The following is a 21318-nucleotide window of genomic DNA, read 5'->3' as shown; positions in this document are numbered from 1 at the left end:
TGTGAAATTTTGATTTTTTTCTTTCTATTGGGTTTAATAGGGGAAAAGGCTTTAAAGATATTCGCTAAATCGCTACTTTTTGTCTATCTCTTACAATTTTTCTTGCTTAAAATGTATTTGTCTATCCCTTAGTCGAGGACAATTATGATTGCAACCAATAAGCAATAAATTCTTGACATATGTGATATATATACTATTTTTCGTATGTATTGTGAGTTCGAACTTTTAATTTTTATAATTTATAAGAAGTCCCCACACACATGAAATCCTGACTTAGCCACTGCCCACCACCCCCCACACCAAGTCAAGTTTTACTCTCTTTTTTCTGAATTGACTTGAATTGAATTGAGTTGATTTTTATGGGTTTACAGGGGATGTGGTAAACGCTGGAATAAACAGGAGCCCAAGTGCTTATCTGCTAAACTCGGCGGAGGAGAGAGCCAGGTATCCAAGCAACGTTGACACCCTCATGACTCTGTTGAAGTTTGTGGATGATGCAAGCGGGAAGAGCGTTGGAGCTTTCAGCTGGTTTGCCACCACGGAACCTCCATGAGCAAAAACAACCTCCTCATTAGTGGAGACAACAAAGGTGCCGCTGCTCGATTCTTCGAGGACTGGTTCTCCTCCTCTTCCTCCTCGTCTACTACTAGCTCCGACTCTTCCTCTACCACACCAGCTGGTAATTACTATGTATTTTTATTGTTAGTAAATTAGTAGCCCTGTAATTATATAAGTGTATCCATTAATTAATGCAGATAGTAGCGCCTCACTATTATCACTAATAAAGAAGGCGCAAAGCATGAAAGCCACGGGAGGAAAGCTCTGCGGTAAAAGAAGCAGCCGAGAGTCTAAGGTGAGGAAGAACAACGGGTCGCTGTTCGTGGGAGCTTTTTGCCAATCAAATGTTGGGGATGTGACCCCAAATGTGCTTGGAGCTTTTTGCACCGATTCTGGAAGACCCTGCGACTTCAATCACTCCTCCTGTCATGGGAACGACCTGCTTTGCCTGGGGCGTGGACCTGGCTACCCAGATGAAATACTCAGCACCAAAATTATAGGGGAGAGACAATTTCAAAAGGCCGCTCATCTATTCACGACGGCTACACAGCAACTCACCGGGACTATTGACTATCGCCACGTGTACCTTAACTTCACCGATATTGAGGTTGAATTATTAGATGGAAACGAGAAAGTTAAAACATGCCCCGCTGCGCTCGGTCCTGGTTTTGCCGCCGGGACTACAGATGGACCCGGTGCCTTCGGCTTCCAGCAAGGCGATACAAAGGTCAGCAACAGCACTTTTGGCCTAAACCACTTCACTTTTTGGTCTTGTCTTGTATTGCTACATCTTAACCAATCCTCTGTTTTTCAGATCAATGAGTTGTGGAGAAAACTGAGGGATGCTTTAAAAAAACCTACCCCATATCAAGTCGACTGCCAAAAGCCCAAGACAGTTCTGCTCGACACTGGCGAAATGTTCGTACCTTATGCATGGGCGGTAAGACAGGACTTTTGCCTGTTACTTGCGTTGTTGGGGGAAAACCAATTGGATTTTCTTTTCAGACATAATATTCATTTATTAAGAATTACAACTACTTACTTAGAAACTAGGGATTAATATTAATATTGTAGCATTAGCATGGCAGGCAGGCAGGCTGACAAACACTCTCTAATTACGGTTCAAATGTTATGAATGCAGCCTGCAATCCTTCCTATTCAAATGCTCAGATTGGGGAAGCTGATCATACTTTCTGTCCCAGGAGGTTAGTACTCTGTCACTTTAATTAATTTCACAACTTCATGCCTGTCTGTCTTAATCGCACGTGCGCTATTCTCTGCTCAATGCAACCACTGCTTCCCATAACTAGTAATTATTTGGGTCTCGGCTCGGCAAAAGAGCCGACATTAACCAAGATAGCAAGCCCATTTTCTCCAAATAACTATACATTCAAGGAAACCTCAACCCCACCCCATTTACCTAGCTCAGCATCTAGTTCCTATGAACTTGTCTTGATAGGGCAGGACAGCACTCTCAGTCCAACAGACTTAGGCAGCCTCGTCCCAACAATACTGAAATTCCCTTACAATTCACTCCACAAATCAATCTAAAACCTAAAACCTAAAAACCCTCACACGTGACATATGTCAACAAGCTCTAAGCTTCTGAACCTTGCAGAATTCACCACAATGGCGGGCCGGCGGCTAAGGGAAGCAGTCAAGGAGACATTGATAAGTAACAGCAATGGTGAATTTGATGACGAAACCCACGTTGTAATAGCAGGCCTCACAAATACTTATTCCCAATATATTGCAACTTTTGAGGAATACGCGCAACAGCGATATGAGGTACGTACTCATCTGTTTAATGAATTTCGCCAAATAGATCCAGGGGAAACAATAACTTAACTTTGCAGTGATCGTAATCATACATTAATTCTCAATGCATAATGGAATCTGCAGGCTGCTTCCACTCTCTATGGTCCTCACACGTTATCAGCATACATCCAAGAATTTGATAAATTAGCCAAAGCAATGGCAAAGGGGGAAAAAATCACTAAAGGTCCCTCACCACCAGATCTTTCCTCTGTGCAACTCAGACTTTTACTTGAACCTACTGGAGACTTACCTCCCCCGCATACAAACTTCGGAGATATGAAACAAGATATCATTTTACCAAAGAGTGGCTCATTCAAAAAGGGAGATAGACCAATTGCCACATTTTGGAGTGCAAATCCAAGATATGACCTATTGACAGAAGGCACATTTGCAGTGGTAGAGCTGCTTCAAGGAAAACATTGGGTTCCGGTTTACGATGATGACGATTTCTGCCTGTTTTTCAAGTGGAAAGTAGACAACAGTACCTCATATGGCACAGCAACCATAGAATGGGAAATACCAAGGGATGCAGATTCGGGGGTGTACAGGCTAAGGCATTTTGGTTCATCAAAGAAAACCAAGGACTCCCCCAATATCTACTTCACTGGCGCATCTAGTGGATTTGCAGTGTCCTAAATATCTATTTAATATTTTCTTCCCTGCATTTAAGTTCAAGTGCAAGTGCTGCACATTATCCTTACAGACAAAAATATGGCTAAATTCCAAAGTGGCCCTTCTAACAACGCTTTAAAGAGCAAGTCATAATTTCTCATGTTTTAGGGGTCTCTGAAGGTCTGGTTAACTCACATCCAACCCTTCCTCAGGCCAGATAATCTACATAAATAAGACAATACTAAATTGCTATGGGCAGGCATCAATTTTCTAGTTGATTCTTCAGAATACAAAATCCTCAATGACTCTGGTTTTGTACAAGGTTTGAGTCCTGCTGAAATGGCCCTCTATGTTTTTTAGGCTAATGTACTGTGAAAAAGAAAAACACAAAAGAGGAGCTTCTCTTGGAGGACTAACAAGATAAACAATAGAGGAAAGAGGCATGGACTAACAAGATTCAAGGGTGCTCAGCGTTGCCCCTTAACATCTCTAACTAATCAACTCATATGCTGGCTGTAGAATGTAGTAACATAAACAAGGCAGAATGCCCAATTTGCACTAGTATTCTAGGCAAGTACTACTACTAAGAAGTCAGAATTGTAGTAATTGAGCTTGAAATCCACCCACTGTTAGCGCATAAATCTAGCATGGCCTGGAGGATTCATATACTTTGATCCAATACTGAATTCAAGTCTGTGATGTAATCACTGACTGGTAATTCTAACCGCGAGAAATGTGCCTGAATGCAGAATTCATGCATGGTAAGAGAATAAAACGTAGAACTTTTTGTGATGTAATCTCTGACGTAGAACTTTTTGTTGTCTTTGTGGTATGCAAAGAAAAACATATTCTTGTTAGCAAATTTGTATGGAGGAAGAAATTGTATTCCGTATGACTTTCTTAATAAATAGGACTGACTCATACTACTTCGGTCACAAGCTAGTTGTATAGGTCAAGTGTTAATTGTCTCCATTTTCAGAATCCACGGTTATCAGATCTAGTCACTCAAGTGTGTGCCTCATTATGAATCCATAAAAATATAAAATAAAAAGCAAGTACCCAATTAAGAGACAACCATAGACTAATTACCTCGTTATGCCGCACAGGAAGTTCATTATATTCAGAATCAGCAGATAATACTGGGATGCTATTGAACCCAGCATCGTTGGCCCTACATTGTCTTCATTCATCTTGATGCATCCACTGTCTTCCAGATCCTCAAATGGTTTCGCACTAACCTAAGCAATGCCACCGAAACAGAAAGCATATCCTGATAAAAGAAAAAACAATATCCATGAGAATTGAGCATGGTATTACCTAGACAAGTAAGAGCTGGGAACTTCAGGCTCAGTATTGTCCAAGCCAATTATTTATAAAATAAAATCACAGAGGCTATACTCTTTATAAATAATTTAAAAATGACCCCAGTAAAGCCGTTCGGCTAAACTCTTTTTTATTAAAAAATCCGGCGTATTGCCCCACGGCTATACTATTTATAGGATAAAAAGGGACCCCCCAGAGCCTGGCTCGTGTTTTTTTTCTGAAACGAGTATCGCCTCAAATGGAATATTTCACAAGTATAGCCGAGCGGCGATACTATAAATAGATTTTTTTCAAAACGTCTAGCCGCGCGGCTATACCCATTGAATAGCATAATCTGAATTTCTCTGTTTTAATTACTTTAATTAGTAGTTATGTTTTAATTATTATTTACTTCATGAATAATTAGTATTTAACAATTTAAATATATTTTATTTTTATTCCATAAAATGTGAGTATTTTGTTATGATACATGAATTTTGTATGTATTATAGAAAATTATGTAAAAAATAAGTGTATTAAATATGAAAAATACATACATACATGTACAATACTAGTGTTAAACGTGAAAATGCTAAATTATTTATACGTAAAAACTCAAAAGGGGACAATAGAGACTCTGTAATTACCTAATAGTAATGGATAATGCTCTAAACTACTATTGTCGATAAACAAAAATCGATGAAAAACTCTTTATAAAAAATAATTTTAAAAAAAATGCCCCAGTCAAGCCGTCCGGCTATACTCTTTTTATTAAAAAATATCCGGAGTATCGCCGCACGGCTATACGATTTATAAAAATGAAATTTAAAAAATAACCAAAGTAAAGCCGGTCGGCTATACTCTATTTTAGCCGAGCGGCTAGACTATTTATTATATTATAAAAAAAAAGGGGACCCACCTTGCGCCTTTCTCCCAGCGCGTGTTTTTGTGAAATAGGGTATAGCCGATCGGCTATACCCGTTGAATAGCATAATCTGAATTTCTCTTTTTTAATTACTTTAATTAGTAGTTATGTTTTAATTATTATTTACTTAATGAATAATAAGTATTTAACTATATTAATATATTTTATTTTAATTCAATAATATGTGAGTATTTTGCATATAATACGTGAATTTTGTGAGTATTATTGAAAATTTTGTATAAAAAAAAGTCTATTAAACATGAAAAATATTTACGTGCATGAACAATGCGAGTATTAAACGTGAAAATGCTAAATTATATATGTGCGTAATAACTCTGAAAAAGTAAAAACTCAAAATGGGACAATAGAGTGTCGAGTAATTGTCATAATAGTAATGTATAATGCTGGAAAAACAATTAGAAAAAAAAATCACAGGATGGCTATACTCTTTATAAAAGAATTTTTAAAAGACCCCAGTAAAGCCGGCCGGCTATACTCGTTTTTATTAAAAATCAGTCGATCGCCGCACGGCTATACTCTTTATAAAAAGGAATTGAAAAAATGACCACCCGTAAAGCCGACCGGCTATACTCTTTTTAATTAAAAAATATGGATTATTGCCAAACAGATATACTATTTATAAAAAAAGAATTTTTTTAAAAATGACCCTAATAAAGCCGTCCTGCTATACTCATTTTAAAAAATATATAATAATATATCCAGAGTATAGCTGGCACGCTATACTATTTATAAAAAAGAATTTTTTTTAAAATGACCCCAATAAAGCCTAGCATGAGTTTTTGTCAAAGGAGTATATCCGTTCGGCTATACCCTATTAATAGAATATTAATATTTCACAAGTATAGCTTTGCGGTAATATTGTAGAAATAGTTTTTTTTTAACGTATAGCCGCGCGGCTTTACCCATTAAATAGCATAATCTGAATTTCTCTTTTTTAATTACTTTAATTAGTAGTAATGTTTTAATTATTATGTACTTAATGAATAATTAGTATTTAACTATTTTAATAAATATTTTTTATTCAATAATATGTGAGTATGTTTTGTATAATACGTGAATTTTATGTGTATTTAAAAGTTTTGTAAAAAACAAGAGTATTAAATATGAAAAATACATACATACTTGTACAATATGAGTATTAAATGTGAAAATATTAAATTTTTTTATACATATAATAAATATGGAAAAGTAAAAACTCAAAAGGGGATAACAGAGAGTCGTTTAATTGCCTAATAGTAATGGATACTGCTCTAAAATACTATTGTCGATAAACAAAAATCGGGAAAAACAATTTAAAAAAAAAATCACATTGTCTATGTAAAGAGTATAGTCTCACAGCTATACTATTTATACAAAAGAATTTAAAACATAACCCCAGTAAAGCCTCCCGGCTGTTCTCTTTTTTATTAAAAAAATCCAAAGTATAGCCGCACAGGTATACTGTTTATATAAATAAATAAAAAAAGAACTCACCTAGCACTTAGTGCCTGTAATTGATTAGGCTTAGATACTCACATAAATTGACCTAGGGCTTTACAATTAAGATTTCGATGTCAATCTTGGGTTAGTGAGATGTAACCGGTTCTATGCCAGTGAAAATTTGCCTGCATGGGTCTATGCCAACGAATATTTGTCAACATAGGTCTATGCCTACAATGTTTCGTGAGAGAACCATGATGGTAAAAGCATAAACCTATCAAAGTCGGCATAAACCTATGCCGGCAAAGTTTCGTTGGGACTCGTCTTTTAATTATTTTTGTTACTTTTTTTTTTATAGAAATTTAGTTTGTTTAGTTTAATATTTGTAATTAATAAATATCTTATCCTTACTTAATTACTTGAATTATGAATTATGTTTTAATTCTTTAATGAATTATTCATTTTTTAATATTTTAATTAATTTCATAAATTACTTGATAAAATGTAATTAATTATTTTAAATTATAATAAATATTATATTATCCTTACTTAATTACTGGACTTTTTTTAAAAACAAATTTTACATAAAATTAGTTTGTTTAGTTTAAAATTTGTAATTAAGTAAGATATTAGCCTTATTTAATTACTTTAATTAGTAATTATATTATTACTATTATTTATTTAGTGGATAATTAGTATTTAAGTATTTTAATTAATTTCATAAAATACTCCATGTGCTTTATTAATTTGAGTGAAACATTTATAAGAATAAATATTACAGAATGTTAGATTTTGTGGGTAAAGTATACGGAATGTTTGGTTAATAATTGTAAATGCCGATGTGTAAAATCTAGAAGATGAATGTCGTTTCTTGTCTTAGCTTGAAATTGCATCCTCTCGATTCCTATGTCTAGTTTGATTGCATACAGACCAATTTGAAATGTGAAAATGCCGTATTTGTCTTTACCAAATTTTATTTAATTTGTCATTTTCCTAATTTTGAGGTTCATTTACCCTGCAAACCCGTTCAACAGATGTGGCTTATGGGGTGTGCAACGGCACAAGGCTCCCAAAATTTAGGGGCCTCCAAATTTTTCAAGTCTACCCATTAAATTAACTAAAACATGAAAATAAAAGTGAAATATTAAATATTCACCCCACAACACCACATGCAAAGCACCAGAACCAAAATTGAATTGAATATTAATTATCAACAAATTCTACGACTTAGAGAGTAGATGCCCTAATTTAATTCATTTTCCTCTTCCCAACTCTCACGCTGCAACTCTTCTTTTTATTTATTTATTATGGTTTGAAACCTGTGTTTTCCTCTTCCCAACTCTCAAGCTGCAAAACCATTCTAATATTCTTTTCTTTTTCAGTAAGTCTTTCTCACTCTCCTCCATCAAAATAAGCCATTTCTCTTCAGCTTCAATCAAATTTTGGATTGTAAAAACCCAAGCTTTAGCCATTTCCCTAAAATCACAGTTCTTTTCTCCCTCCCTTATTCACATGAGAATTCACCAAGCATTGAAATTGGAAAATCAATTTATCAGCTCTGTGATTTGGAATGGTGACAAAAGAAATTTTTATAGGAAGCTATTTCCGAATGTGTTCCTCTCGTGTCAGAAATTTTTTTTCTATATGGATTTTTTTCTTCATACTTGTATATATAGGGCCTCGACATCCATATTTGCACAGAGCCTCCAAAATCAATGGACCAACTCTGCCGTTCAAACCAATGTTTTGTTAATTTGTCTTAAGTTTCAACGAAATTCAAAGTTTAGAGTTTTTATTTTTTGAGAACCAAATTCAAAGTTTAGCATAATGCAAGGTTACAAAGAGAAAAAATTCGAAGAAACAAATGGAAAATTTTAAGATACTTAATAATACATCACCCGTCTCGCTATGCAGTTCAATAAATTTGAGATAAATACAACACTAAATTTTTTATAAAAAATAATATATATTTTGTTATTTTTTGGGAAAGAACTAGAAATAAAGAAGAAAAAAATTTAAAAAAGTAGAGAGCTTCCGGCCCTCAATACCAATCATTAAAGATTTGGGATTCCGGTCCTCAATACCTCAAAAAAAAAAAAGGACTGGTCTCTGTAAGAGCCATTCCACCCATGCCACAGAGCCTCGGGTGGGGATAAAAAATGAAAATTTCGTTTCAGCGATGAGCCCAAGCTCGGGCAACACGTGGGTCCTACCAAGTAGGGTGGCCCGAAGGCCAATTCAGCCCGAGGTCCAAAACGAGGTTTGGTGATGATGTCATTGCCGACGCCAGGCTAGCGTCACCCACTCATGTGATTATTTTTTTCTTTGCCACGTGGCGTTGTCCGAGCTCTCCGATCGATTTTTCCTCCAATCCAACGACAACCAATTTTTTGCAATAAAATACTAAAAAATTCCGAAATTTTTTATAAAAAAACCCAAAAATTAATGAATTTTTTCTATAAATACTAGCCAATTTTTTAAAATTTATCTAAAATTTGAAATTGAAAATTTTATCGGATTATGAGATATGAATAGTATTGACACGTAGGAACCCGGAAATCTTATTCAAATTAATTAATGAGGTAAAAAAATTTGTGAAAAAAACAAAAAAATGAATAGTAATTGCCTTTAGCCATGGCAACGGGTGGAAACACAAAATACTATTTGCAAGGGCAACCACTATTCACGTGAATAGTGGCTGTCCTAGCTCCCCCTTGCCATGACTAAGGGCAAATGAGTGAAGTTGCTCTAAGGCAAGGTCCAATACTGAATGAGCTTAACCCACAAAAACGATAAGACCCGACCTGAATAAATTAATCTGAGAATATGAGATCGTCTCTCTAAGAGACGAGAGCACATGTACAGTATATAAAACCTCGTTTCTTTCAATTTTATCCCGTCATCAATCAAATATAATTTTGCTTCTCTTTTCTAGTAGGGTGGGGGGCTTGCCAATTTCATTTCCGACCTGCCGGAAGTATAAACGGGAACCTTGGTGAGCATTGAGATCCCAACAACTTGTTTGAATTTTATTCCTTTGTTAAAATGATAAAAAGTCGTCATATATACATAACTGCATCATGTATTCTTTAGTGGTATTAGTAATAGCAATGTAGGAACATTTATTTTAGGTGGTTGCAGTAATGGATAAAGGTCCATGATTATTGTTAGCACAGAGTGCATATTAAAGTAAAGGCTGTTACTAACAAAAGTAATTTACTCATTGCACATAGAGATTACACATCGAAGACATTGCCCTTCAATGAGTAAATCAAAAGCTTTGTTGATGTCTTCAAACCTCACCTCATGTGTCACAAACTCATCAAGTTGTAGTTCCTGAGGGAATGGAAAAAACAAACAAAAAATTAGAAGGGTATCCAGCTCCAGGTATAAGTTAGGTGAAAAACAATTTGAATAACAGTTGGCTGTTAAATCACCTTGTCCATGTAACGATTGAGGAGAAGAGGGATATCAGATTTAGGTTTGAGTCCTCCGAATAAGGATCCCATTAGGTTTTTTCCACTATGAAGGATCTCTCCAGAGGGGAGGCTCACCTGTGACCCTGGCTTGTCCACACCTAACACAACTGTTTTTCCCCAACCCTGAAGTTGAAACAAAATATTCAGTATAAAGCAATGAGCTGATGTTGGTTCAACTTCAAACACCCTGCTTGTCTCGCATAGACTTCGTAAACTAGGATATATATGGTGTCATGTAGAGCAACTACAGCATACAGGAGCGATATGATGTAGAACACATTCTTAAAAGGACCAAATATCAGCAAGAGAAAGAAATTCAACAAAAGTAATGATAGGCTATGATAGTGAAGAGGGGTGAGGGCGGACAGAGACCTTTCGGCAGCAAGCGTAAGCTTCTTGCACCAATGACGCCAATCCAACGCATTCAAAGCAATAGTCTGCACCCCCACCAGTCATCTCAATGATCACCTGTACATGTCAAAAAGAAACTGCCAATGCTTAGCTAAATAACAGAGTCAATCAGGGGAAAACGACCAAGCCACAAAAGCATACCCACTTTCAATATCTAGAATAAGTGTGCATAAGAGTACAAAACACTGTAATGAAAACTCCACACAGTTGATGAATAGTTGTAGAGAAAGACCTCGCTAACAGATTTATTCTCACAATTTGCTGGGTCGACAAAGTCAGTGAGCCCGAACTTTTTTCCTGTGTCAATAAGAAACAGTTATCCAAATTCCTCCCGCAAAGGAGGGCATCTCTGCCATACATTCACATGATTATAGAGCTTTTCACTGCCTAAAGGAAAATCAACTACTTCTGATAAGATCCAATTACCAATTTCAAATTTCTGTTGGTTCACATCCACACCAATGATTCTAGTAGCTCCACAGAGTCTTGCTCCCTCAGCAACCTGGATAATTCAACCATGGATGTGATGTGAGCCTTCTCATACACTCAGTCAAATAAGTAAAAAGATATCCTGAGTAAGTTCTGCAAATGCATACAGCTAAACCAATTGAACCCAGTCCAAATATAGCAACAGTAGATCCCTCCTCCACATTTGCTGTTCTCCAAGCAGCACCGACTCCTAAATCCAAATTTGAGAAATATCATAATGTGCTGTAACTTTTGGTGAGAAAAGGATGGGGTTCCTGAAGGCAATTCAAGTATAAAATTTGCAAACACCTCATCAAGTCACTCAAGAATAAGACCAGAACATAAGGAAATTAAAATAATACCGGTTGATATTCCACAGCCGAGAAGGCAGGCCCTGCTTGGAGTTACTGCAGGGTCAATCTTTGTGACATGGGCTATGTCTACCACTGTATACTCAGTAAAACTAGACACGAACAAGAAATGGTATAGAACCTCCCCATTGAGGTCAGTGAATCTGCTTGTCTCGTATCTTGGCATAAAAGGAGAGACCTTGAAGGGGAGTTTTGTACATAGGTTACTCTTTGTCGATCTGCAATCTGCACATTCTCCACATTGTGACAAGAATGTTGGGATGACAGTATCTCCTTCAGTTACTTCATTGACGTCCTCCCCAACACTCTCCACAATCCTACAACGAATATTCGCATATTAGCTTTGGTCTTTCATTCTTCCCCTGAATTATTTAACAGTTTTTCTTTGTGATTCCTAGAAACAAAAAATGCGAATGCTAATAACAAAACCATATGGTTGGAGCTCACCCGATGGCTTCGTGACCGAGAATTCTTGGGAAGATTCCAGGAAAGTCCTAGCAAATAAAAGCTGTGGATAAGCATCAACACCTTCTTATAACTAGTTTTTTTTTTCTTCTGAATGAAAAAAAAAGAAAAAGTATGGGTTTGTTCTTTGATTGACTGACAATAAGCTACCTTCATTTTCCAGAAAATGATATCGCTGTGACACAGAGAGGTACAGATAATTCGAATGCGGACTTCATGAGGCATTGGGGGTGCCACAATGATTTCTTCCATCACTAGAGGCTCACCTGGTCTGCGACTCACCGCAGCTACCGTTTGTTTTACACACAGATTTGCATTGCATGCAACAATGTTATCAGTTTGATTTTCATCATATGACAATTCATTCTAACTTATAAGCAAAGCAAGAGAGTTGACCAATAATCAAAGAAAAAGGTTTTAAAAAGCTCATGAAAAAAGAACCTCTGCATCGAATAGGCTTCCCTCTGCTTCCACTTGACGACTTCTCAGGATCCATAGCTAGCTAGCTCAGAAAAACACTCACACACTCTCTCTCTCTGCGTCTCTGACTTATTGTTCAATCTTCCAGTCAATCTAGCTGCAATTAAAACTGGAAAATTGAACAGCTGATACTTCGCTGGCCAACGAATGGTTTTGGATGCAACTATGATTAGGTACAGGAAAGAGACAAATGTAACAAACAAAAACAAGGAAAGAGACAAACTAACAATAGCTTCTTACTGGTATGATGTTATCTTCTGTATCCTCATGTAAATATGCACAAGTCGTTTGGAGAATTGGAATGAATGAATTATGAAATTATATGCAGAGCAGGCGTTTTCGAATGAATATGGAAGTCGTATTAGTACAGCTACAGAGCTACAGTTTTATAAATTATAATATATTTGGTTGTTACAATTTACACGAAAATTAGCCAATTTCAACTCAAGTGTCAGGTGTCAAAACATGTGCGTCTTATGTGGTCAGGGGTGGCATCAAATCAAACAGAACAGATATATAATAATAATATAATACTTTTTTCTTTTAAGTACTCCATCTGTTTAATCATTAATTTATTTCTAGAATTACTGTTTTATCGTGTAAATAATACATGTCCTAAATTCTTTCCCACTCAAAGATTGTGGGTTTTTTTCAGAGTGCAAAAATAAAGGGAGCTCAATACTTTACGTTCTTTTTTGGCAAAACCCTAACATTTAACTGATCACTGATGCCGGACCTCATTGGTTGTGTTGTGATATTATTTTTATTTTTAATTTGGAGCTGTCTGTTGTGAATTTATCTATCTACCCTCAACTCAACCTGCGCTTATTCCTTCAACTATTTTATAATAATATTTCAGAAATTCCTAAATTATGACAAAAAAAGAATTACTAAATTTTGATCGAAATTCCTAAATTTAAATTACCAGTGAATGCCATTTCCTAAATTTAACTTAAAAAGAATATTTGTTTTTTAAGCCATTCTAATAATAACTAGACGAAAAGCAAAAACAAATTAGACGCCAATAGGTAGTAGCTAGGTAGTGCGACTTTCGTTTTACAGGACCCGAAGGTTCCCGAAATTTCCCGAAGTTTACATTTAGGGCTTTGAAAATTTGCAGGCTCTTTTCTCTCCTACGTATCGTAGTCATCGTCCTCCACGGTTTATAATTAAGGGCTTACAGAGACAGCGAAACCGGAATCGGACTTTCCGAGGATTGGGCTTGTGATCGCCGTAGGGGTTGAAAGGATTCTCTGGTATGTAGATTTGCTTTTCGAAGATCAACTTTTTAAAACAAAATCTTGGAATTCCTATGTCTCACCGCGATATATATATATATGTAGCCCGTGATATTGGGGTGCATGCCAACGTTAAACCCAAATATCTTGAATCCGGCATTTGAAGGTTCCAATGCAATGCCAAATCAATATGAGTCTTGTAGGGTTTGACTGCAAAACCCTAGATATTTGGCGTTGCTCTGTCATCTGTCATTTCCCTATATTATTTGAAACTTCAGATTCAGCTTAAGATAGCAATAGAATCAGGATTCTATTTCGTTTTGGATCAGACAATTTCTACTTTTTTCCCCTCTCTCTGTAGCGTTTCCCTTCAGGTTGCAGTCATGAATTTTTCACTACGTATGGCCTGCCATTTGGGATGTTATATGCCCATCTATAACCGTGTCTGAATTTGGTCTATGCTTGTCAAATTCCGTGTTGTTTCTGCACATTTTGTACTATCAGGAAGTTTTATCTTTGAAGTTAAAAAAGAAAATGGTGTTCCATTGCTTCTACAGGTAGCTACTAAAATTGGAAACTGAGGTTACTTTCTAAACCATTTCAGCTAGCATGGCAAATCAGCACTCCAGTGAAGGCTCTAGTTCTGGCAACGTTGCTGGGGAAAGTTCTGATTCAACTGTTGAGATCAATATTAAGACTTTAGACTCACAGATATATAGTTTTCAAGTGGAGAAAAATGTGAGCTCATGTCTTCCTCTCGCATTTCTATTTTTCTTGTTTTAACTTTAATATTTTGATCACTGTTTATGTATTTGGTGATGTCTTGTATAGTGCTTGCTTATATGGGTTATAGTTTTGTTGTTCTTCCATATTCAAACTGTTAACCAGTTTCTAGGAGCTACATGTTTGTACATCAAGAATATGATCTCTTCAGGCTTGTTTCTTATACATATTTGTGATTATAAATTTTTATTTCAGATGCCAGTTTCATTGTTCAAGGAAAAAATAGCTAATCAAATAGGTGTTCCAGTTGGTCAGCAGCGGCTGATTTTCAGGGGAAAGGTGCTAAAGGATGATCATCCTCTCTCTGAGTATCGTATCCTACCATTTCACTTTTGATGTATATAGAATTAACACTGAGATTTTTTTGTTGAAAAGAACACTGAGATTATGACATTGCAACAACTTTGATATATGTAAATACATGCATGCATATATACATATATATATGAGCATACATGAGCATATGTTTAACCGTTGTGGGGATGATTGTGTCCTTTTTGGATATGCCAACTATGCTAAGAACCATATCTAGGTCTGCTAAATATTTTGATCATTTTAGTGTGTTTCTGTGTTCAGGGAGTATGCTTGAAATTTAGAGTTACTGAATTTGATCTGTGCCTAACATCAGTTATAGCTTTGAGGTTGGTTAATGTATTGTGATCACAATACATATGTTGACATACGAAGCCTCTTGTATGACATTTTTTTTTTCCTTTTTTGTTATCAAACTCTTTTAGGTATTACATTAATCATTGTTTATCCCACCACTTGAGTTGAGCTCTATTACTAAACCTTTTGGGACCGCCCAAGTCCTAACTCTAATGTATTCATGATAGATCCTTGTTGTCCTGTAATATGGTTTGTCCCGCACATCTTACCCATTTACTTATCAGTTTCAGCATATAATTCCTTAACCTCTTCCAGATTTGGAAAATGGGCATACGTTGCACTTAGTTATAAGGCAACCATCCCAGTCACAACCTTCATCTGGGACAAGTTCTGGCGACCCACATGTGAATAATGGTAATTGAGTATTTCGTTTTTGGGAAATGTTGGTACTGCAATTTCAGGTTCAGAGTCCTCCTAAGAGATTATATAAGCTTCTTGATGTAATTTGGCAGGAAATGAGGCTAGTGGTGTTCCTCGTGGTCGCATTGGACAGATATCACACAGCGTAGTCCTTGGGACATTTAATGTTGGAGACCAAGGTGAAGGCATTGTTCCTGACCTTAGTCGGGTTCGTATTTTGCTTCTTGTTTTGTGAAAGTAATGGGCTTTGTATTTATAAATTGGCCAGGAAGGGTTTCTTAAAGTGGTACTTCTAGAAGCTCATTATGCTATGTTCTTTCTTAGTAGGTTATTGGTGCAGTTTTGAATTCTATTGGAGTCGGCACCCAGGCTACAACTAATGTTACAGGCAACGTACAGTCCACTACTTCGGTGAGCAATGCATGTTCCTTGAAATTACAACCAGACGTGTCTAATGTATCTATGAAAATTGTTTGTAAATTCTCACTTGTGGTCTGTATAAAATAAATTGATTAAAGTACCATTTTAGCATCTGCAACTTAAGCTATATTATTTTTTATTAGTTTTTTTTGGAAACTGTTGTAATCTTGAAAAACTGAAGAAAATGTAGCAAGTGTTAAAGGGGTAAGGTAATTTGGTTCCTTAGGAGGATAGTATAAATTCTCATATGGACAGCAATAGCATTAATGTAGTTATGTTGGTTTTCCTGCAGTCAAACAATTCTGGCCAGTCACCTCACGGAAATGATGCAGAAGGGTTGCATAATGTCATTGGTCTGAACAGAGGAGGAAATCAAGCACAGTCTGGACAGGCATTTCCTGCTCAACCATTTCCAACTTTTCCTCAAGCTGTGCAAAGTCCTGCAGCTGCAGCATTTCCAATTCCTTCGTTGAATATGGTATTATTATGATGTCTTGGTCATATTTCAGTTGGTGACATGTATATGACTGCTTATTGTCTTTTGTTTCCTGTTCAGCCAATTCCAGATTCTTTGAATACGCTCTCTGAGTTTATGAACAGAATGGAGCAGGCATTGACACAAAATGGTGATAAAGCATAAGCATTCTGTTATTATTCTGTAAGAAATGACTGCGTATGCTAACTTTCCTGATTTATGTAGGTTACCAGCCAAATTTATCTGCAACAAACACAGGAGACATGCCGAGGGTGAATTTACCTTCCAATGCACAGGGGATGCCCACACCTGAAGCATTGGGCATTGTTCTTCGTCATGCAGAGCGACTTCTAAGCAGTCATGCTGTTTCTGCACTATCTGTAATTTTCCTTAGAAGTCTTTTAAGTTTGCTTTTCCCTGTTGATTTCATTGTTTACGGTCGTGATACATATGCACACAGCAGGAATTGCCCTAGTCATCATTTTGTTATGTTGAATTATTTGTTAGTCTTAACACTTATTAACTTTCTCATTTGTTAGAAGGGTTTAGGGCTTGAAGATAGTTCAATAACAGTGGTGCCAAATGCCTAGAAGTTACAGGGAATATGTCCTTTAATTTACACTCTAGAGCACATCCCTGGTATGGGTTTCAGTGTTCAAGATCCAATTCAATGGTCCAAACATTGTCCAGTTTGGTTGTTTCTGATTTGGATTGGATCCCTAAATACAAGAACTATCCAATCTTGATCGGTTTGTAGATTTTTGAATCAAATTCAATCCAACCTAGGATTGAAATCCAATCCAATTCAATGTCAATTGCATTGGATAGAATGACGACATATCTCGATAAAATTAGGTGTAAGCACCTTGTAACAAAAAGATTAAAGCTAAAGAAAGTGCTTTGGTCATATCACATGCCAAACATTATTCATCCAAAAGTTTTAGAACTTATTTATGTAATTCCAAATGCCTATGTACTCCCCTATTAAATTGAAAGCTCTATCCTGATAAAGATATATGTTAAAATGTGATTGATGGACCTTTTCATCCTTTGGTAGTGTATGTGTTAACTGATTATGTGTTTAATTTGTAATTTGCTGCAACTTTGTAGCACATTGCAGGACGCTTGGAGCAAGAAGGAGCATCTTCAGATCCCTCTGTGAGGGGCCAAATTCAGACAGAATTTATGCAAGTAGGGCTTGCAATGCAACATTTAGGTGCTCTTTTCCTTGAGCTTGGCCGGACAATTTGGACACTTCGTATGGGACAGTCTCCTGTATGTTCTTATTGTATCTCAATATGTTTGGTGTAAATATGTGAATAATCGAGTATAGTCATTTACAATTATTGTGGCCGAAAAATCTGCAGGGAGAAGCTGTTGTGAATTCTGGGCCTTCAGTTTATATTTCCCCATCAGGGCCTAATCCCATAATGGTCCAGGTTCGTTGATGTGTATATAATGAGTTCATTTTCTTTACATGATATCACATATGGATTAAGCAAGACATGTCATAACTGAATGAATCCAGTGAAAAAGATAAGGATTGGGAAGTAACCCTGATATAATGTAGTGGAGAAGTTAAAAGTAATAGCCATTAGTTCAATAACTCTAGTCATTTTATCAAGGCATTTTCTACTGCTTGTTGGTATGGCCTTTTGTTGAGCTTTGGGTAATTTTGTTTTAAATGATTGAGCTGGCTTAGATGTCAACTGAGCCTGGTGAATTGTGTGTTATTTGCAGCCTTTTCCTCTTCAAACAAGCACAATGTTTGGTGGTTCTGTACCTCAATCAAATCCTATGACTTTTGGTCCTGTTGGTGTTGGAAGTGCTCCAAGGAATGTAAACATTCATATACATGCTGGTAAGCAAAATTCATCACTGACTTGGCCTATGTACCTTTTATGTAGCAATGTAACGCTTTTATCATCAGGTACCTCACTTGCGCCAATGGTTTCTGCAGTTGGTGGTGCTAGGGGAAGTAATGGGGAGGGTATGCCGAGAGAACATCGTAATGGGTCTGGTTCTAGAGATTCAGGTGCACGGGTGCTGCCAGTGAGAAATGTAATTGCTGCCACTATGCCAACATCCCAAACTGGTATTGCAATCTCTGGTGTGTCACAACCAGGTCTTTCTGCTTCACAGCCACCTTCCGACTCCTCACTCTCCTCCATTGTTTCTGAACTCAATTCACATATTAGAAATTTTGTTGGCAATATGCAAGGAGAAGACGCAGTTCAATCAGGTACCTTGCCATATGTGCTTTGGATTCTGGTGGATACATAGTCACTCTAGTTCTCCTAAGCTCTTTTTTTTTCTTTCTTCTGTAATCAGGTCAAGAGGTACCCAATGCTCAGAGTTCATCTGTTGGCTTTGAATTGCGTAATGATGCAGGAAGTGAACGGCCCAGTACTGCATTTGTTGATGGAGCTGGGGAATCTAGTGTGCCGATACCTGGTTGCACATCTGAAGGTGGAGGTCAGAAGGTATTATTTTTCGCGCATTCTTGGAGTCCCCCTTTTTATGGTTGTTTGGTTGATTCTTTCGTTGATGTAATCCAATCCCCAACCTTAATCTGACAAAGTTAGTAATTCTCAGGATTCAGGAAGTGTTCCTACCTTGAAAGATGATTCAAGATTCCCAGCTGGAGGTCCTCTAAGCTCTTCAAGTGGACAAAATACCTTGGCGAGAAAAGATGAGAAAGAAAGTGGTCCACAATCCAGTGAGAAGCATGATATGACTGAGGGTACAAAAGCTGTTCCACTTGGATTAGGACTTGGAATTTTGGACCGTAAGGTATGATATTTATGCATCCGTTTTATAGCTTTAAGCAAGAAATGAGCTTGAATAAAATTTGTGTCTCATGGTCTGCAATTATTCCGTTATGCATTTACTGCTGGTCTTGGTAAGTTGGCTACTGGGACTGTTATTTCAGCAGTTCATTAAAGTAGAAATATTAGGCCATATTATGTGGGATGTAGTGCTTGGGTAAGCATTTAGGGTGTAGATTCTACTGGTTTGTCTGTTTTTAGGCTCCCACCTAACAAAACAAAAATAAATAATTAAAAAAATTAATCTGCAATCAGCTTACACTCAGATTCTTATTGAGACTGAGACTCTATCATTGATCCAATCAGAGACAAGGCAGGCAGCAAAAACCACTGGCCAAGAATGGTGATGGCGGAATGGCTAGTGCTCCCATCAATCAGAATCAGCAAGTAACAGGTGGTCAGCAAGTTTTGCAGTCTCTTGCATCTCGTGGTTCTGCTGTAAGTAGGATGAGCACAAGTGATGCGCCTGCAAGACAAACAGCCCCTGCTTTTGGGCCGGTCAGAGATGGTAGAACATTGGGAGCGCAAGGTCCTGTTGACCAAGTTGATATGGGAAGCGTGATGTCTCAGGTTCTGCGTAGTCCTGCCCTGAATGGTTTATTGGCAGGTGTTTCAGAGCAAACTGGAGTGGGTTCTCCTGATGCATTGAGGAATATGTTGCAGAGCTTTACACAGAGTCCACAGATGAGGAATGCTGTCAATCAGATTGTTGAACAGGTTGACAGCCAAGATATTGGAAACATGTTTGCAGGACTTGGAGGCCAAGGTGGCGGGATTGACATGTCCAGGATGTTCCAACAAATGATGCCCATTGTATCTCGAGCCCTTGGGGCTGGGTCCACTCTCGGCCAACCAAACCCTGTTTTGGAACCTGAATCTCATCCACCATACAATGAGAGAAGTCTCAGCAGAGATGATAATGTCCCAAATCCTGAGGTTTGTATGGACTTCATAACTTATATATTCATCTAAAGCTCGTTTCTAGATTGCAGATATTAGTTGTTATGTGCTGCTGGTCAAATCCTGCATGGACCACTTACTTAGCTTGAGAGGGAATTTAATGCCTAGACTAGGAGTTATAGTGAATCAGCATATACTAGGTTTCATACTGATTTGAATTAAATTTCTCCTTTTTAAAAAAAATAGATACGTTGTCTTCTTCATTTTTTGCCATAAATGCGGTGTTTTACTTCACATGCACATGTTAAGTTTCACTCTTAACATTATCTGCTTCTATCATGGGAATTAAAGTTGATTTTGGAGTGGTTGCTTGGTATGGTTTGTATCTGGAGAATAACTTCTGTATGTGTAGTCTGTTTGTGGAACTATTACTTTTACCCTATATCTGATGCAAAACCAAGATTATTCGGACCTAAATCAATTGATATGCATAAGGTGTTGGTTTATTTTTCTTTATTTATTTATTTATTTTTCTGAATTAAGCCATGAATTGTAATTTTTTTTTTCTTTTTCCGTTAAATGCTCTATAGATTAACCTGCAAGAAGTGGTTCAGAGGATTGGGAACCTGAATGCACCAGGAGATGTTTTTCACGCTGTAGTTGAAAATTCAGTTGAGCTGTCTGGCAGAGGAAGCAGTCCACAAGAACTTGTGGATGAGTTGTGCAGGGACGATGGTCTATCTAGAGTATGTGTTCTATGCTTTGACATATGTCTCTTCTTCAGAAGATGCTATCCTTACCATATTTTGATAATTTTCTCTTTTCCACATGTGCAGGAATACGTTGAGATATTACGAAGGGACATATGTAGACGTCTTGAGGGTAATTCGGGGCAGGACAAGTGTTAATATTATTGCTTTGCGGGCGGGTGTTGCTATGGAATATGGATTCCCATTGTTGGTCAGCATGCGGGAGTGTGGGTTTGCTCATCTTTTACAAGCTGTCGCTTGAAATTTGTTTTACAGGTTGTCGAGAATCTGATGTACAAATTAGGATTGGGGATTTGATTTGCTTTGGATATATTACCATCTGGTTCGTTGTTGTGTGAACCAGTTTTATAAATTTTTAATTGATTTTTATTGTAAACAAGCACATCATCAGATTAACTTATAATTTTTCAGTAATGTTCGACCACTCAGTTCTACAAAAAGATATGTAAGAGGTTCTCTTTTATGTTATCTTTTTATTTTCTGGTAATGCCTCTTATAAATGTTTAATGATTCAGTTTTTTGTTATCGTACTTTTGGACACAAACA

General features: G+C 36.9%; 3 protein-coding genes across 10 annotated transcripts; 2 read left to right on the top strand and 1 right to left on the bottom strand.

Moving 5' to 3' along the window:
- The first annotated feature begins 521 nt into the window (after nucleotides 1-521).
- LOC103321371 (neutral ceramidase 2-like) lies at nucleotides 522-3246 on the top strand. The gene is made up of 6 exons (XM_008223171.2): nucleotides 522-679; nucleotides 756-1285; nucleotides 1373-1498; nucleotides 1700-1763; nucleotides 2177-2346; nucleotides 2461-3246. Exons 1-6 carry the CDS (start codon nucleotides 550-552, stop codon nucleotides 3010-3012), a joined length of 1572 nt encoding a protein of 523 aa, XP_008221393.2. The 5' UTR covers nucleotides 522-549; the 3' UTR covers nucleotides 3013-3246.
- Nucleotides 3247-9757: 6511 nt separating this feature from the next.
- LOC103321166 (Zinc-binding alcohol dehydrogenase family protein) lies at nucleotides 9758-12702 on the bottom strand. 4 transcript variants are annotated; one of them, XM_008222944.3, is made up of 11 exons: nucleotides 12570-12702; nucleotides 12291-12460; nucleotides 12000-12136; nucleotides 11832-11878; nucleotides 11376-11701; nucleotides 11142-11224; nucleotides 10972-11047; nucleotides 10778-10842; nucleotides 10507-10602; nucleotides 10093-10257; nucleotides 9758-9991 (listed from the first exon to the last, which is right to left on the bottom strand). In XM_008222944.3, exons 2-11 carry the CDS (start codon nucleotides 12343-12345, stop codon nucleotides 9872-9874), a joined length of 1170 nt encoding a protein of 389 aa, XP_008221166.2. In that variant the 5' UTR covers nucleotides 12346-12460; nucleotides 12570-12702; the 3' UTR covers nucleotides 9758-9871. The 4 variants fall into 4 exon arrangements, with proteins under 4 accessions (XP_008221166.2, XP_008221165.2, XP_088900924.1 ...); XM_008222943.3 differs by having other exon boundaries at nucleotides 12291-12465; nucleotides 12570-12697; XM_089044798.1 differs by having other exon boundaries at nucleotides 12291-12426; nucleotides 12570-12659.
- A 611-nt stretch (nucleotides 12703-13313) lies between these two features.
- LOC103321167 (Ubiquitin-like superfamily protein) lies at nucleotides 13314-21240 on the top strand. Of its 5 annotated transcripts, none has more exons than XM_008222949.3 (18): nucleotides 13314-13585; nucleotides 14172-14305; nucleotides 14546-14663; nucleotides 15275-15373; nucleotides 15472-15587; nucleotides 15707-15790; nucleotides 16092-16277; nucleotides 16356-16425; nucleotides 16500-16654; nucleotides 17385-17549; nucleotides 17642-17713; nucleotides 18015-18135; nucleotides 18235-18516; nucleotides 18606-18757; nucleotides 18870-19067; nucleotides 19409-20038; nucleotides 20593-20748; nucleotides 20839-21240. In XM_008222949.3, exons 2-18 carry the CDS (start codon nucleotides 14177-14179, stop codon nucleotides 20908-20910), a joined length of 2805 nt encoding a protein of 934 aa, XP_008221171.2. In that variant the 5' UTR covers nucleotides 13314-13585; nucleotides 14172-14176; the 3' UTR covers nucleotides 20911-21240. The 5 variants fall into 5 exon arrangements, with proteins under 5 accessions (XP_008221171.2, XP_008221169.2, XP_008221170.2 ...); XM_008222947.3 differs by having other exon boundaries at nucleotides 18205-18516; XM_008222948.3 differs by having other exon boundaries at nucleotides 13345-13585; nucleotides 14125-14305.
- Nucleotides 21241-21318: the final 78 nt, after the last annotated feature.

Source organism: Prunus mume, linkage group LG2, assembly GCF_029339155.1.
Source record: "Prunus mume cultivar Tortuosa linkage group LG2, ASM2933915v1, whole genome shotgun sequence".
NCBI classification, from domain to species: domain Eukaryota; kingdom Viridiplantae; phylum Streptophyta; class Magnoliopsida; order Rosales; family Rosaceae; genus Prunus; species Prunus mume.
The sequence above is the reverse complement of the archived record's forward strand: the minus strand, read 5'-3'. Positions and strand labels throughout refer to the sequence as shown.

Coding starts and splice junctions, on each gene's coding strand:
- LOC103321371 (XM_008223171.2), top strand. CDS start 550: ATGAGCAAAAACAACCTCCTCATTAGTGGAGACAACAAAGGTGCCGCT. Junction 1,764..2,176: donor CATACTTTCTGTCCCAGGAG/GTTAGTACTCTG, acceptor TGAACCTTGCAG/AATTCACCACAATGGCGGGC. Junction 2,347..2,460: donor ACGCGCAACAGCGATATGAG/GTACGTACTCAT, acceptor TGGAATCTGCAG/GCTGCTTCCACTCTCTATGG.
- LOC103321166 (XM_008222944.3), bottom strand. CDS start 12,345: ATGGATCCTGAGAAGTCGTCAAGTGGAAGCAGAGGGAAGCCTATTCGA. Junction 11,702..11,831: donor CTCGGTCACGAAGCCATCGG/GTGAGCTCCAAC, acceptor TATTCGTTGTAG/GATTGTGGAGAGTGTTGGGG. Junction 10,258..10,506: donor CTTACGCTTGCTGCCGAAAG/GTCTCTGTCCGC, acceptor TTTCAACTTCAG/GGTTGGGGAAAAACAGTTGT.
- LOC103321167 (XM_008222947.3), top strand. CDS start 14,177: ATGGCAAATCAGCACTCCAGTGAAGGCTCTAGTTCTGGCAACGTTGCT. Junction 17,550..17,641: donor TTCGTATGGGACAGTCTCCT/GTATGTTCTTAT, acceptor AAAAATCTGCAG/GGAGAAGCTGTTGTGAATTC. Junction 19,068..19,408: donor TTGGAATTTTGGACCGTAAG/GTATGATATTTA, acceptor TGATCCAATCAG/AGACAAGGCAGGCAGCAAAA.